Source organism: Microtus oregoni, unplaced genomic scaffold (assembly GCF_018167655.1).
Source record: "Microtus oregoni isolate MIOR12 unplaced genomic scaffold, Mior012 000023F_ref0000262, whole genome shotgun sequence".
NCBI classification, from domain to species: Eukaryota; Metazoa; Chordata; class Mammalia; order Rodentia; family Cricetidae; genus Microtus; species Microtus oregoni.
This window is the reverse complement of record NW_024543082.1, coordinates 14,670,543-14,687,605: the sequence shown is the minus strand read 5'-3', so window position 1 is coordinate 14,687,605 and position 17,063 is coordinate 14,670,543. Positions and strand designations below refer to the sequence as shown.

At 40.3% G+C, this 17,063-nt stretch overlaps 1 protein-coding gene across 1 annotated transcript in view; it reads left to right on the top strand.

Annotated features, from left to right (window-relative positions):
• The window catches only part of Myh15 (myosin heavy chain 15), a 136,448-nt gene extending 120,478 nt beyond the window's left edge, over positions 1–15,970 (top strand). The window contains exons 38-41 of the mRNA XM_041672701.1: positions 2,466–2,570; positions 11,944–12,039; positions 14,125–14,259; positions 15,956–15,970. Of these exons, the coding sequence (XP_041528635.1) occupies positions 2,466–2,570; positions 11,944–12,039; positions 14,125–14,259; positions 15,956–15,970 (351 nt within the window). The remainder of the gene's footprint in view (positions 1–2,465; positions 2,571–11,943; positions 12,040–14,124; positions 14,260–15,955) is intronic.
• The last annotated feature ends 1,093 nt before the right edge of the window (positions 15,971–17,063 follow it).

Here is a 17,063-nt window from a genome sequence, read left to right as displayed (position 1 = left end):
GCTTAAATGTGCACGAGTGTGGGCCATGCTTTGGAGCATGAGTAACTTCTCAGGATCTGCATCCTGGAAGAAACAAAATAACGACTTCAAATAGCAATAAGATGAATATGATATTTATTCAATAACTTAGGTAGGAACCAAGAGTTTACTCTAAGAGGAAAGGCACTTAAATGTGTTATTCCTTAAAACAGTAAAAAATTATAATGGTATTTCTATCACCCATTTAATAGTGCAGGATATTTATCTTATCTCATTGTCTTAGGGCTTTATTGCTGTGAAGAGATGCCATGACCACCAGGGCAACTCTTACAAAGGAAACCATTTCACTGGGGCTGGCTCACAACTTCAGAGGTTTAGTCCATTATTGTCATGGTGGGAAGCATGGCAGTGAGCAGACATGGTGCTGGAGTAAATAGTTTTCCATCTAGATTGGCAGGCAACAGGAAGAGAGAGTGACACTGCTCCTGGTTTGAGCATTTGAAATCTCAAAATCTGATCCCAGTGACATATTTCCTCCAACAAAGCCACGCTCCCTAATAGTGCCACTCCTTATGAGCCTATGGGGATCATTATCATTCAAACCATCATACTCATAATTAACAGTGAGCTGATACCAGATGATACTGAGAAATTTAAGGCTTAAAAGTATAATTAGCATATCATTGTTTTTAACAACTTTTTGTACTATAACATAGTCTCTGAGATAATCTATAAAGAATAAAATTTTATTTGGCTTATATGCTTAGTGTCCAATAACATCAAGCTTCTAACCTTGGCCTTCTTGCTACAATGTCACATGGAAGTGGGCATCACATGGCAAATGGCAAGACACAGCAAACAGGACTCTTACTAAAGTCATTAATCATGCTGGGGGGTGGAAGTGGTGTCTGACCTTTGTGACCATATCTAATCTTAGTTACCTTCAAAAGGCTTTCCATCCAAATACACATGAAAATTGGGAGTTTAAGTTTCAGACACATGGACTTTGGGAAGGACATGCCCACAGAATAATCATTACTCTTTAGAACTACATTGCAAGGTCAGACCAAGTGAAATACATGGCAACTGGGATTCCCTTCGGTCAGGCACCTTTTACTGTGAGGTGCTCTAATTACATCTAAAAACAGAACACCTTAAACACATCCTTTTAAAAATAGAGTTCTGTCGGTCTGTGTCCTTACATTTGGAACTGTGCGAGTCCCTCATGGATGCATGTCCAGAATGCCCAGAGAGGAAGTAGTGATGGTTCATCCATGAGGAAGCTGCACACCTGCTAACCTACCTGCCCTGTTGCACCTTCCTGTGGAGGAACAAAGAGGGTAGAAGTTTAGCTTAGGAAGCTGCAGGAGGTGATGACAGCCTGGGAGATTAGGTTGAAGAAGCCCACCCATGCCTCAGGGTGCCAGCCCTCAGTTTTAAAACGGTCATGGAGAGGTGGCATTTTGGTCAAGAAGGCACGGAATGCTGCATAGGGATATCTGGGAGAATGTCCCATCAGCGGAAGCAGTCACTTACAGCCTCCCAAACCAAGACTGTGGCCCCTTTTTGCCCACTTCTCTCCATAGTAGTTGAAATCTTTCCACATGCTCTATTTCACTCGCTTTAGTTTGCTTCCCCTCATGAGAAAGTACACTTGTTCACGGGAGAGGTGTGGGTGTGTTTTCTCCATTGTTCTGGCACTGGGATATAGTGAACAGTAGGCATGCCTCTCAGCGACTATTATGGTCATTTTACTTGCATGACTCTATGCATAGGAAGTTCCCTGTTGTACTTCTCCTACAAAACAGGGCTTTAGGTCTGCATGTGACATGTACATAACAAAGACTCAGGGTACGATCCAGAGTCTGAGGGGAACATGGAGAAAAGAGCTTGAGATCAGGGTATGTGGGACAGGATCTTCAGCACTGCTGTGTGACAGACAGCTGTGCTACACACACATGCACACAGACATATACAAACACACAGAGCACATACAACACACACAGAGCACACACCCAGAGCACACACACAGACACAGAAGCATACAGGCACACACACAGACACACAAACACAAATACCATGTAGACACACACACGCAGACACGCATACACACAGAGAGAGCACACACAGAGAACAGATACACACACACAGCACACATGGACGCATGCGTGAGTACACACACACACATGCAAACACACATACAATTTTGCAATGTTGCAGTCAAAGACGAGAGGCTCACATTCTCTCTTTAAAATAGTCTCTCACATTGCCAAGAATTTTAACCATTCTTTATGAGTTCACATAGGTTAACAGCCCCAGTTTGGTTGATGGTTCTTTTCCAGAAAGATTGTCCTATTTAATCACTATCAGATAAAAAGTGGGCATATCTTCCCTTGACTATTTCACTCCTTCAGTAAATTCTCCATTGGGTAACTGTATGGCAGCCTTGTTACCAGAATGTATGTTACCAGCATGGCTTGTTATAGGTACGGGACCTGGAAGGGGAACTGGAAGGCGAAGTCAGGCGCAGTGCAGAGGCCCAGCGGGAAGCTCGCAGACTGGAGCGAGGCATCAAAGAGCTGACCTATCAGGTACTCCAGGAAAACACATCTTCTGGGATCTGGTTAGGTTTCCCCTGCAGCTGTGTGTACCTTCCAGCCAGAAATGGCGTTCTGGGACACTGCAGCTGTCTCTGAGCAGTGGATATTTTCTTGCATTGTCTGAGCTATCCAGGGCCTGGCTCTATCCATCTCCAGAGCTCATAATGAGAGCCGGAAAGGAGCGATTGAAGTGAAAACTATGCCGTCTTTGTTTTTCTACGCTTAGTGTTAGCAGTACTTATAGAAAGAGGTTTTTGTGTGAAAGCCAGAGTGAGAACATGAAAGAGAAGTGACCGCTACACACTAGGGGTGGTCACCTCACCAATGCCTGCATGGACTGGGTTGATGACGTGTCCACTCTTTTGAAAAGTTTGTTTCTGGGCCCAGATGAGAACATCGATGCTAAAATGTAATTTTCTTTGAGAAAGTTTTCTGGAGCTAATCTGTAAACTAACTTTAACATTGACTTGAAGTCAATAACTGAAAACAGGCACACAAGTTCCCTACACATGAGCAACAGGCAGCTAAATGAATGACATATCATCATCTCCATGCTCGCTTTCCTCTCTCCCGCCGCCTCTGCTGTGGAGTTGGCAACTTGCTATGCTAACAAGGCTGGCCTGTAACTTGTGTACCCAGCAGTCACCCTGCCTCAGCCTCCCAAGAGCTGAGACTATGGGACTGGGCCACCACATTTGGCATTTCTTGCTTTTTCTTTTTAGTGGAACAGAGTCCCTGATAGCACAGGTCATTGTCGGCTCTCCCCTCCAGTGTACAGCATCTTCCTAGTACACAGTTGGGATGTCATGCATCTATTCTGAGATGTTCCATAAGGAAACATGACAGTTTAGTGGTGATGTGAATATCATTGGTGTACTGCAAACCCTATAAACAGGGAAGCTGCTCTCAGCTAAACCCTGTGCAGCATATCTCTGTACTTAGTTCTGCAGAGAGTGTGTCATAGAGTCAAATATTTGTTTATAAACATGTCTAAACCTAGAAAAGGTAAAGGAAAGGATTTCAAAATGATACACCTTAAAAATGGTATACCTTATAAGTAGGGCACTATTATTTATGGCTCTTAATAAATCAGAAGTTACTTAGGTGAGAGAATGCCTAAGTTCAGGATAAAATTATACAGTGCTGTAGATTTTATCAGTATGTTGATTACTATAGTATATTGGTTATACTGTATTGTAGATACTGAATCTTGGTTACCATAAATTTATGAAACATTATTTTTAATTTTTCTTGCTTAACTTTAAATCAGTATAATGTATTACTTTAACTCATTTTGACTCACAGTATTTCCCAATCTTTAAGCAATTGTATAGTTGTATATTTTCCCTTTTATATTCTTTTTAAGTTTATTTTTAGTTATCATACATAATAACCAGTTCCATTATGGCATTTTCATACATAGTTGTGGTTGCTTCTCCCTACCTCCTTCTTCACCACACACCCACCAGCTCCTACTCCACTCAGCCCTTCAACTCTACCTATTCCCCTTTCCTCTCATATCAGACATGTTCTATTACCCTCTCCACCTGCTCTCTTAATGCCTCTTTGTTCCCTTTCCTACTCTCCTGATTTTTACCTACACTTAACTTCCACACAATCCACACAGATTGATAGAATATATGTATCTCAGCTAGAAGCATATGAGGGAACATATGTTGTTTGTCTTTCTGAGCTTGGGTTTCCTTACTCATGTAACACTGCCAGCTCCATTCATCTTCCTGCAAGTTTTATTTTCTTTATATCTGAATACAATTACACTATAAATATGCACTATATTTTTACGATCCATTATTTTTGTTCTTGTTTTACAAAGCCTTTTCTATTTTTATGGTTGCTTTTATGAGCATATGTTAATTATACAGAGTAATAGGTCGCATGACATTTTCATACATGTCTATAAAGGGTTTTTTCTCTATAATTATTTTGTTGTTTAGGACGCACACATTAAGGACTGGAGAGATGGCTCAGTGGTTGAGAGCACTGGCTGCTCTTCCAGAGGACCTGGGTTCAATTCCCAGTACCCACTGGGCGATGGTGGTGCACGCCTTTAATCCCAGCACTCGGGAGGGAGAGGGAAGTGAATCTCTGTGAGTTCGAGGCCAGCCTGGTCTACAAAAGCTATTTCCAGGACAGATAGGACTGTTAAACTGAGAAACCCTGTCTCAAACAAACAAACAAGCAAACAAGCAAGCAAAAAACAAACAAACAAAAAAACATTCCCAGTACCCACTTGGCGGTTCACACCTGTCTTTAACACCATTCCAAGGCTTCTGACATCCTTACTCAGACATACCTGCAGGCAAAACACCAACAAACATAAAACATAAACAAATGATATGAGAGAGAGGTGGGAAGAGAAGGGACATACATATTGGCCTAGGCCTCTACAGGGTCAGGGTCAGGCTTGTTAAGTATCTTCCTGTACCTTCTGCTTGTATATCTTCTCTTACTCTAATTCCTTTAGAGGTGACATATATGGAGTTTCATCTCATATGACAATGAATCCTTCTAGAATAATCTCATGAGGGATCTTTCTGATTCTGCTCTTGAGGAGAGATAACTCTTTTTATGAACCTGTCCATGGTGATTTTCTTGGTTTCTTTTTTCTCATAGATTTGCTTATATGCAGATTATGCTCATGAACGTTCTTTTGTGTTAATGTAGACCCTTTAGTGTTTCAAACTTTCTAAGGAGCTTGTTGAGGTCTCAAAAGCTTTTGCTAAATTTTCAATGCCCTGCTAATTATCTTAGGGTTCTTTTGCAATGGTCATTTTTCTGTCTTTTCCTCAGCCACATACCCAGTGGGAAAAAAAAAGCTCTTTTATTACTCCATTGACCACCAACATACCCATGTGTCAGTGATCAAATAGGATTTTCGCTTGTTTGTTTTTGTTTTTCAGGACAGTATTTCCCTGTGTAGCTTTGAAGCCTGTCCTAGAACTCACCAGACTGGAGCTCATGGAGATCCACCTATCCCTGCCTCCCAAGTGCTGGGATTAAAGGTGTGCACCACCACTACCCAGCAGACCAAATGGTTTTTTTGTGCTTGACTGTTGCATACAGTGTTGAGTACATATTTCCCAAATTTTCTTTTAGCCTTCACACATTGCACAATATAACTTACTCTGATAAAAGGCAAACCCATTTTAGGCACATTGGTACAGCTCCTTTGACACTGCTAATGCAGGGACTGGGGTCCTGACTCTAATTCTAGAAGTCATTAGAAATGTCAACACCTTTTCCCTACAGCAGGAAACACAGTGTTTGTAAGAAGGCAGGACATCATGGTTGCATCAAATGGAGCTAATTTAGCTATAATGGACTACTTGGACACTTGCTTAAAATATTTATTTTTACTTTATGTGTTTTGAATGTTGTGTCTACATGTATGTATGTATACCATGTATGCCTGATGCCTGAAGATTTGTGAATAGGATGCTGGATCCTTGGAACTAGAACGCTGGATGGTTGTGAACCACTGAGTAGGTGCCAGGAACTGAACCCAGGTCCTCTGCAAGAGCAAAGAGTGTTCTTAACTGCTGAGCCATCTCTCCAGACCCTTGGACAGTTGTTTTTTGACTAAATACCTGGTTCTTTTTCTAATATGAGCTTGACATTTCTTTTAAACAATGAGCTCTGGAAGTCATAGTTGATGTAGCTAAAAAAAAAATAACTACCTTAGAGAAATGGCATTTTGTGATCCTATATTACATTTGGGAAGTTATAATATCATTTACTGAAAATGTATTTTTTATTTGTTCATGGATGGTTCGTATTGCATTCTTCTTTTTTTTTTGCTTTAATTTCTGTTTTTTATTGTTTTAAAATATGTAGTATGCTCTACTGTTTTTTTTAATTTATTTATTTATTATGGATTTCTGCCTCGTCCCCACAACCGCTTCCCATTTCCCTCCCCCTCCCCCGATCAAGTCTCCCCCCCCCCTCATCTGCTCGAAGAGCAATCAGGGTTCCCTGACCTGTGGGAAGCCCAAGGACTGCCCACCTCTATCCAGGTCTCGTAAGGTGAGCATTCAAACTGCATTCTTCTATAAATAGTTTCAGTATAGATTTAAGCACCAAACCTATAATTTTCTTATTTTCACTACCGTGAAGATTTCATTTTTGATCCACTGTGGCTTAATTTTGTTTCTTCCTCAACAATGTTGACATTTCTCATGTCCTAGTTTAGAGTTGAGCTCCCCCCCCCTTTTTTTGTTTGACTTGTGTTCTCATGAGGTGGCTTTCAGGCTGTTCTATCTCACACACCCTTTGGCTAAAGCTGGGGTCCCAGGGATTCAGAGGGGTGCATTTCTTATTGTTTTCCAAGTGCCTCTACAGTACATTGGTAGTTCCCATTCCATTACAAGTCAGATGATTCCCCCTGAGCAGTACCCTGTGTATCAGGTTAGGACCCTGTAAGTTGAAAAAGGCTCTAAAAAGCTCCCTACATTGTTTGATATTAGTACCTATTTTAGTAATATTCAAAGTTGATTCTGAATCAATTTAGTCCATTTCTCTCTAACATCAAGCTACACTTTGGCTTATTAGGCAGTATATTTGTGATAGACCATTTTTAGGTGTCACTTGAAAAAAATTGCCATTTTTAGAACACAACTATGGTTCCCTTTTCCTAGTAAACTCCTCTGGGAAGATTCTATAATCATGCACTGGAAAAGCAATCAAGTTTGATCTTACTCTAAAATAATTTTATGGATTGTCTTCACTGTCCATTTGTCTTCTTTATGTTTTTGGGATTTAAAAATGTAAGTGCCTACAAAACTGTTCCAGAAATGCAAGATGTAAGATCAGTAGCTTTTCATTGTCTAGAAAGTAAAGATTGTCCCTATGCCCTGTACCCTTCATTCAACTCCTTCACTTTGCCTTTGAAGACCTCCTGTATTCAGGAATCTGGGCATGGACATTATTCACACTTTACAAGTTAGTGAAAATGTAGCATGATCATTTTTAGGGAGAGGGAAGCAGAAGTTTGTAAAATAACCATGTAGGGCCTTCTATTCAGGACCCAGATGTCAGAATGGTGTTACAAGTACAAAGGGTTCACTGACAGTTACAACTCTGAAAAGCAAGATGAACTCCAAGCAGATTGTGACAGATAGGACCTCAAATGCAGGCTGACAGCCACAAAGTGAGAAACGAGTGGTGGGATAGAAAGAGTCTCAGGTAGCTATGGGAGGTCTGGGTAAAAGCTAAGAAACTCTCTAGCACTGAAACTGCCCAAATAGGAGCATCCTGTAAGGCTAAAAAGCCAGAACAGTAGTCGCACTTAGTCCAGATTTTCTGAGTCCAGTTATTGCCTAGAACTGTTTGGCCTTGGTGCCAATGCTATGACAGAGACCAAAAGTCCCTACTGGCAAAAGCTGTCATGTGACTGCACTTCTCACAGCTCTAGTTGTTTTCTAGAAGAGACTTCCAACACACATTCATGGCTACTACAGTTAATGTCTGAAAGGGGAGATTAAAAGACTCAGGCCTCACATCTAAGGGTTTACCCTCCCAGTGGGGGATGAGCATCATTGGCATCAACACCTACTTGTAGCTATTTTTTTCAGCTATCCTCTGATTGGTCTCCTCTGTTATGTCTCTCTGCTTAGTAAATTATTAGCAGTTGGCTCTGTATTGGTTTTAGAATTCACTGGAAACAGTGTTATAGAATTCTGAATTTCATAAGTCTTCTATAGTATGATAAATGGATGAAAGCACAGGAAGGACTTGATTTAAAACCCAGGCTAGCTCAGCTCCCCAACTTGTTAGAGCCCTATATGTTCATCATACAGGACTGACTAATCTTAAGATTAGTAGCAAATTGTATAGCATCAGATGGTACTTTGGTACGGAGGCTGCTTACAGGTATTATAAGTAGCTTAGCTAAACTGATTCAAGGGGAAGCAGGCAGAATGCTATGGGATACAGGGGGAGATGATCCTGTTTACACTGGAATTTTTATTAGGTATAGAAGGATCAATGTCACACTGTAAAGTCATTTTTTTATCATCATGCCAAAGAACCTTAGTTAATCTACATGTAACTAAAAAAGGTTTACCATAGCCATAGTTTTGGCCATGATTTCATTTCTGTTGCTTTGAGGGATATAGGGCAACAAAATATAGCCAGAAAAATTAAGAGGAAGGAGTTTGGGATCCACTTTCTCCTTTGGGGATTACACCTCCAGTGATCCTAAGATGTTCTTTTAGACCCCATCTTTAAAATGTCTTACCACTATTGTATACTAACCTGTGACTGAGCCCAACACTTGGCTTTACTGTCTTTGGAGGAAATAGTTGATAGCAGAGGTAAACTGGAGCTACTAAAAAGATGGGCATAGAGAGCAACTTGATTAAATCTATCTCTCATGTTGACAGAGTTTTCTGTCCTGCCCAGTTCTGCAGCCATTCAGTCCCAAAGAAACACACAGAGGCCTACACTAATTATAAACTGGTTGGCCTATTATCTCAAGCTTCTTATTAACTAATTCTTACATCTTAATTAGTTCACAATTTTTATCTATTAGCCACATGGCTTGGTACCTTTTGTCAGTGAGGCATTCTCATCTTATATTCTCTACATCTGGGTGATGAATGCAGACTGAGCCTTTCCTCTTCCCAAAGTTCCCCTGTTCTGGTTGCCCCACCTAAACTTCCTGTGTGGCTACTGGCCAATCAGCATTTATTAAACTAATACAAGTGACAATTCTTTACAGGGTTTAAGACCATTGTCTCACAGCACACTTCCCCTTTTTTCTTTTCAATACAAGAACTCTGAATCTAATCTCCTTTGTTTAGCTTTTTTTCTTGACCATTATACATAACAACTTGTAACCAACACTCTAAACAAAGACAAACACTCATAATCCATTTTTAGAATGTGGGCATAGTTTTCTAGGCTACTTCCTGCTGATTGGGGGTGCTGATAATCTTATGGGGACCTAAAGAAAATTTAGGATTATGGTCAGGTCCTGAATGGAATATTCCGTGAGGCTTGATCATCTCAACCAGCACTCTTGAAGCTATTCTGAATGTAGAACGCAGAGAAAACTGCAACAGAGGTCCTTTGAAATGTTAAATCATCTCAGTCATCTACTCTTATTGAAGATTTTTCAGGGGGTCTGCCTTGATCAAACCTGATTTTTCTTAACTCAGAATGAATCTACCACCTCTCATTTCCTGCAGAAACAAAACAAAATCTTGTCTCCAAAGTAACATATCTTTTGACTTAAAATTTGAAGTCAAGGCATTTTTAAATATATATATATATATATATAGCAGCATTTATAATCAAATGTCTTTTATCAGCTGTTGCTCCTTCCTCACCATCAAACTATTTGAAGACAACACAATAATATACAGTATCCAGATTCTCTGTGCATTTTCCATCTTTACGTGCCTCTATTTTAAGCTTTATTTCTTTTCTTTTTTTTTTTTTTGAGACAGGGTTTCTTTATATATTTTTGTCTGTCCTGGAACTTACTCTGTTGACCAGGCTGTCCTTGAACTCATAGAGATTCCTCTGCCTCTGGCTCTCAAGTCCTGGGATTAAAGGTGTATTACACTACTACTCTTTCTTTTTTGCTTTTTTTAAGGACTTTATCCTTTTTCTTTTCTCCCCCAAGCATACATACATTTTTAAACACACTGTAAACCATTTAGAATTTTTTTTTGGTCTGATTCTATCTTTACTGTCTATCTCTCTTTTTCTGACCACATGAGTCTTTAATTTGCTAAGCAATATGGCTAGGATTAAAGCCGTGACTTTCATAGGTGGATCCACCCCATTCCTTAGCTTTCTGAGAGTCTAGCTTCATGGCAGAAGTACTGGCAGGAGCCATGTTTATTTCCAGAACTCTATGGAGTTTCAAGGTCCCTGCCACCACCAAGAAGCATGCTGTTAGCTCTTTATAAACACCATTTAAGCTCTTAAAAGAGCTACAAGGTATTTGCAGCTAAAGCTGAATCAGGAAGCTCCTCTTAAATGAGACGTGCTTGCCTCTAGCAAACAGAGCCCACATGAGAAAAGGTAAATACCAAGAAGCCATGCTTAAATCTGCTCTTTTATGTCTAGAATTACTTCCCCAGCTCTCTCAGGTTTTATGTGGATAAAGTTGTCCACATTGGCACCATTTGTTGGGGGAGTCTACTCATTCATTTCCTGGCCACCCAGATTCTGAAATAATCACACAGAAACTATATTACAGAAACTATTTGACCAATAGCTTTTGCATATTTCCAGCTCACTCTTATATCTTAACCCCTTTCTATCATTTTATATTTTACCATAAACTTGTGGGCTACCAACAAGGTTCTGGCTGGTAGTTTGTGTCTTTCTCCTCTAGTGGCTCTATGGTTTCTTATTAACTAATTCTTACATCTTAATTAGTCTGTGTTAGCTATGTGCCTTGGTTCCTTTAATCAGTGACTTGTTCTCATTTTGTGTCCTCTGGATCTGGGTGATGACTGCAGACTGAGCCTTTCCTCTTTACAGAATTCTCCTGTTCTGGTCACCCTGCCTATACTTCCTACCTGGCTACTGGCCAATCAGTATTTATTAAACCAATACAAGTGACAAATCTTTATAGGGTACAAGATCTATTGAGGTACTTGATTTATTTGGACGTTTAACAGCTTTGAAATGAAAATACCCCAGTGTTTCCAGGGGTGTGGGAAGAAGGCCAGGAGCATGAAGAGTCCCTTCACCATGCTCTTTTTTAGAATGTAAAAGGCTCCCTGAAGAACTATTCAGGAAGCCTACCCCACTATGCCTCCTTTCTCCAGCTCAAGTCTAGACAATGACAGAGTTGAGGATGATGGCCACACAGAGATCCACACAGCTTGTAGACCTTCCCTCACCATCTTTGCTGAGCCCATGACACAATTCCGAGGAACTTGGCTTTTCTAGTTTATTACATGAAGCCAAGGACCAATTCAGAAGTTCAGGTGTTGAATTGCTTGGATTGACAGAGTTGGCTTTCCATTTTACATAAATAGCTTTTTGTAATACTAAGTTTTATTCCTAGAAAGCAATCTCAGGCAAGTTTAGCTTATCTGGAATGAAAATGTTGAAGGATATATCAAACCTAATGGCCTTGACTTCCATTTAAATACAGGCTGGCGGGGTGCTGTAAAGATCAAGAGACAAGTCGTTGCCATTTCGCAAAGCCATTCATTATTTTTTCAAAACTTAGGATGAATAGAGATTAATGTAGTTTTAAAAACATCGTTATCAGATAATACAAAAAATTCCCAACCTTTACTTCCTCATGTGAGAATATATTCAGTGTGCATGGCTGGATCCTTCAAATGACTTTCCCATGCATGCCTATGCATTTCAGGCAGAAGAAGATAAGAAAAATCTGAATAGGATGCAGGCTCTGTCTGAGAAACTTCAGCTAAAAGTGCAGAGTTACAAACAGCAAATGGAAGCAGCGGTAAGTGCCAGTTGCAGCATCATGGATTTCCCAGCCATTGCTTTTGGTTAATGCTCTGAGCTCAGGAAACAGCTCAGCAGAGACAGCCATCTGGACATCACATCTGCCCTTCCCCTGTTTTGTGTAAGTTAGCACTGTGACTTATAGGAGGGGGTGGGGCAGGAAAATTGTGTTGCTTTTCCTTTCCAGAAACCATACTTCTCTCCCTTCACCTGGTGGCTATACTCAAGCCTATGTAGGACCAGAAATGAGCCAAATAAAATCAGTGTGTCATGCAGGGCTGACAAATTTTGCAAGGTTTCATCATGGACTCCTTCAGCTCTAGACTTTGGGTGAACACAATCAATACAATATGTCATATATTTTTCTGATGAATCTGGACAAGACATAAAGAAAACCACTACCATTGGCATGTCCTTATTTTCCTTTGCTATCTCTTTTTACTGGCCTCAGCTTACCTTTTCCATATTCCACAGAGCCCTTAAAGTAATATATTAAAGCCTAGGCACTACGTGAAGGTGTCAGTTTATACCTACTAATATTTTGAGGGGTTCTGAATCTATTGATTTGGTGCTATGCCCAAAAATTACTCATTGGTTCATAATTTGAAAGGACAGCCACTTATACCCAGGGGTAGGTTAGGATTTGACTCTGACTTTAAACCAATTAGTTGTGATTGCTTTAGTATACAAAAATGTGGACGTTATACTACCTGTATTTGGTGGTGGAAAGAAACACCAATTTTGAATTTCCAGGGGATAACAGCTGTAAAATGGGTCTCAGTTTTCACTCTTAAAAAGAAGTTCCTGGTTTCATTTTTCTTTAAATGTATGAGCATTTTGCTTGCATGTATTTTTATATAAAGATTTTATGTAAATCTTTATATGACTTTTCTGGTGCCTACATAGGCCAGAAGAGGGCATCAGATCCTCTGAAACTGGATTAGAGGTAGTTGTGAGCTACCATGCATGTATTCAGAAATACCCAGTTGCAGCTATCCTCCGTGTTAACTCATTTGTGCACAAGCTGCCCTTTTGTCTGGGCATCCCCAACCCAGAAAGGCATCCTCACCTTTCCCACTGCTCGACATTTTGGTAACAACAACCTTAAGAGGGCTTCCTATTTCTTGAGAAACCAGTAACAAAATCTTCAGGGGTTCTTTCTGAGTGATAATCAGGTTAGATCTGGCTTCACGGGCTGACCACTTCCTAATAAGGTAAAGAAGAGTCAATCTTCAAACCTCAAAAACCGACAGAGCCTAAATGCCAACAAGAAAGCTTGAGACATTGGGAAGATGGGGCTAATGAACAAACAGAGATCTGATTTGGATTCCAGCATATACCCTGACCATAAAGCAATAAAATAAAGACAAACAGAACCACTTACAATCGCTGTCATTTTATTTAATACTATTATTTTGGTGGAACAGTGAGATGTTTTCATTTGAATGGTCAGAAGTCCAAAAAGATTTGTTCTCGCAAATCTTCATTTTCTTTATCTAAACACATGTTTGTTCTTGTGGGAATTAATTGATATTTATTGCCTCAAGTTGTTTCAAAACATTTCACTCACTGGACGTTCAAACACTCTGTGAGACAATCCTCATATCCAAAAGGATGCTTCTCACACACTATTTTAAAGGTAGTTAATTCACATTCTAACTTTTACCGAGTATTTCAGCAGATACTAATACCTTACCAGCACTTAATCTCTGGATTAAGCTTCTGAATTTTAATCAGGAGTCAAGAGCAACATTTGACCATGTGAGGTACCACACCTCATATTGTCACGATACAACCTACAAAACACCAGTATATATAAACTTTCAAAAATATCAAAAGAAACAAAGAAACAAGCAAACAGACCCAGGTCTTCAGAAAGAGTTGTAAGGACTCTTAATTCAGAATCAATTCTCCAGCCTCCGGTCCTACTCTTAGGTCCTACCTGTGTGTCTTACACTGAAACAACATATTCCATTTAAAACTGAGTTTATGTCCCTTCCATTTGTAAGTCTCTCATTTAAAAGCAGAGAATATGATGATAGACTAGCAGCATCCTCACTTTCTGTGTTTTCCATTTTTACAGGAGGCTCAAGCTAATCAATACCTTTTCAAGTATAGGAAGCAGCAATATGAGCTGAACGAAGTCAAGGAGAGGGCAGAGGTAGCAGAATCTCAGGTCAATAAACTCAAAGCTAAAGTAAAGGAGTTTGAAAAAAAGGTAAGATCTACTCTGAGAAACCTTATAGCCTGTTGCTTTAGGGCTCACAACATTGCATGGATTAGTATAACAAGAAATAACCTTGATTTTTTTCTTCAAATACTTTTTTAAAAAACAGAAAAACAAGCTAAAATAAAAATTCTTTCCCTGTGTATTAAATTCTATTTGTCTAGGTAATATAGTGCTGCTAAACATTTAAGTTGTAAAGACATCCTATTTATCTTTCAAATGTTTCATCCCAGGTTAACTAGTAAGCTCGAAGACTGCAACCTTTAATTTATTTATGCAGAATACTCAGGAATCCACACTGCAAAGGTGATTTCAAAAGCACAAATGGACCTTGAAGTTCTGAGTAAATTCTTTTCACAGTACAAAAGCTCATGTCTCTGTATCAGGTCAAAACTGAGACCTAGGGGGAGGGTAGTCAGGAGTGAGTCAGGGAATGACAATAAATTGTGGAGTCTTGCTTGTCAGGTCTCAGTCATTCAACTTCTGGTTCTTTCCCAAAGCACAGAAATATCTACCCATATCCCTGTGGTTAGCTGAATGGCTACTGGAATACAGAAGTGGTGGCCAGTGCTTCACTGTAATGAGAAACTGGAAGAATGAGTGATAGTGAACTCAGAAATGGATGCTGGGCAGGACCAAGGAGTCTCTGCTTCCTTGCTGAGGTTTCCATGAAACACGACTTTTACATTACCTCTGGCTTTAGGAGAAGGGAATTAAAAGAAATTGGATAATATAGTAGCTACCTTTTCTAAAATGTCTGAAAAGCAGTTAGCACAGTCAAGCACAGATGGTGCCTTCATTCATTTTCAACAATTGGTGTATGCCTACCATCTCAATCCTGGTAAATGAATTACTAGTAGTCCCTTGAGGTAAGCTGATAGGATTGCCAATAATATATATCGACCTTGTTGAAGGAGGCTAAAAGTTGGCTACACGGAAGATGCTCAAATGTAAGTATGAGAAGCTTGAGTCATTGGCAGCACTAGAGATTTCTCATTGCTATATGAACAGCTGTCTCAAGGTTAAGGTCCAATTGGAGGACTCTAGGGGAATGCTTGAATGCTGGCCTCAGTTGGAGAAGTGTTACCCCACTGATTCAGGGTCTCTTGGGCAGAGCCTGCCCAGCAAGGCCATAGGAAGGATTTGCTTAAGGAGGCACCTCCCATGTGCTTCAATTGTACTCAGCTGCAGGAGGTTACAGGGCCTCCAAAATACACCCATCAATTTCACCTTGTCATGGTTGTGTCCAAGAATGAATAAAACAAGCGAGGTAGAAATTGCTTCTGGCAGGAACTGAACAGGAAAACCTTGCTGGGCAGTGCGATGACTAATTGCTCCCCATTCACAGAAGAAAAGCCTAAAATCCTTCAACTGCCATCAATACAGGGAATGGGTTTCCTGGTGCAATTGTGTCAGGAGCAAACTGGTGAAGATTGCAGAATCTTTTCCCCATGTGGGGCGGGGGCAGAGATGGAGAGGGACAGAGCATGTCCTTGGGGTGAGTCACCAGGGCCAGCTCTGCAAGACAGAAAATTGCCTCAATTCTCTGTCTCCCTTGGAAGCCCAAGGAGAGCTACTAAGGTCAGTTTCCCTCTGGAAGGAGCTAACATGGGTCTGGTCTTCATATGTTCTACTTCTCAGTCACAGGAATTGCATAGAACACACTGACATACATTCTGTTTTGCAGGTTCGAGAAGACTAAGGAGTTTCTTTTTCTAAAACGACAAATGGAGGAAAGTCCTGAAGAAACAAATATTTACATGGCATGAAAAGCCAGCTAAAAAAATGATGAGCAAAATGTACTGATCCAAGGGAATAGCATTGCTGCTTGGATGATGGATGGATTTTTGATTTCAATGTCATGAGACTTTTCCTTTAAACTTTCACACAAAAAGACTAAATGGATGTAAGATTCAATTTTGATTACTAGAAAAGAAGGCATGTTTACTCTTTCTTCTGTATCTTCATACACAGGACTCATAGAAGAAACCCTTAGACTATAACCCATGGAGTGTGGTACATGATAAAGAATGATTTTTGAAGTTATCTTACTTTGGTTGCGTCATCCCTATACCTTGATGACAATTGACATCTCTTAGCACTGTGAAGCAGGCATTGCCATAGTAAGACCCTTTGAACTTGTAAATCAGACACATGTAGGCTACCTGCCTGTGTAGACTCTACACTATAGCCACAACAGCAGTGTTCCATGTCTGTGAGACAGGTTGTGTGATTCCGGGTTGTGACTGTATAGTTAAGCAGAAGGGGCATGCTCCAGGATGTCGTTCCTTGGATGATTGTAGCTAAAGTTGAGCAGAAAGGTCTGTAACAGATTAAGTAGGTAAAAATGGAGTAGTTTCTATTTTATATGCATTAGGTCAACATATAATCTCAAAAATATTACCCTAGGCCCAAGGCAAGTTATAAGTAATCAACTACCCTGGACCTTTTCCCCTCCTACCTCCTGCCAGTCTCCTTCAACTTTGCAGGCATGTGGGTGGTTCTAAGGTGACCAGCACCAGATTCACCTGTGGGACACCCGGCCTTCCCATAGAAGCCAAAGATGAAGACAGTTTGGAAACAGTTTGTCCCTTATTCTCAACATCTGTGCATCTCACTACAGTCATGTCAGACACAGCAACTCACAGCCGTGTGTAAAGGTGACTTCTGACAATAAATCCTATTCTCTGTCATCCTCGATGGTTATTCCTCTACTCAACCACACTCACATGGGATGCTTTAAGATCAATTCTGGTTTCCAGTGCTGCCAAGGGATCAAGGCCTGGTCTTGTGTG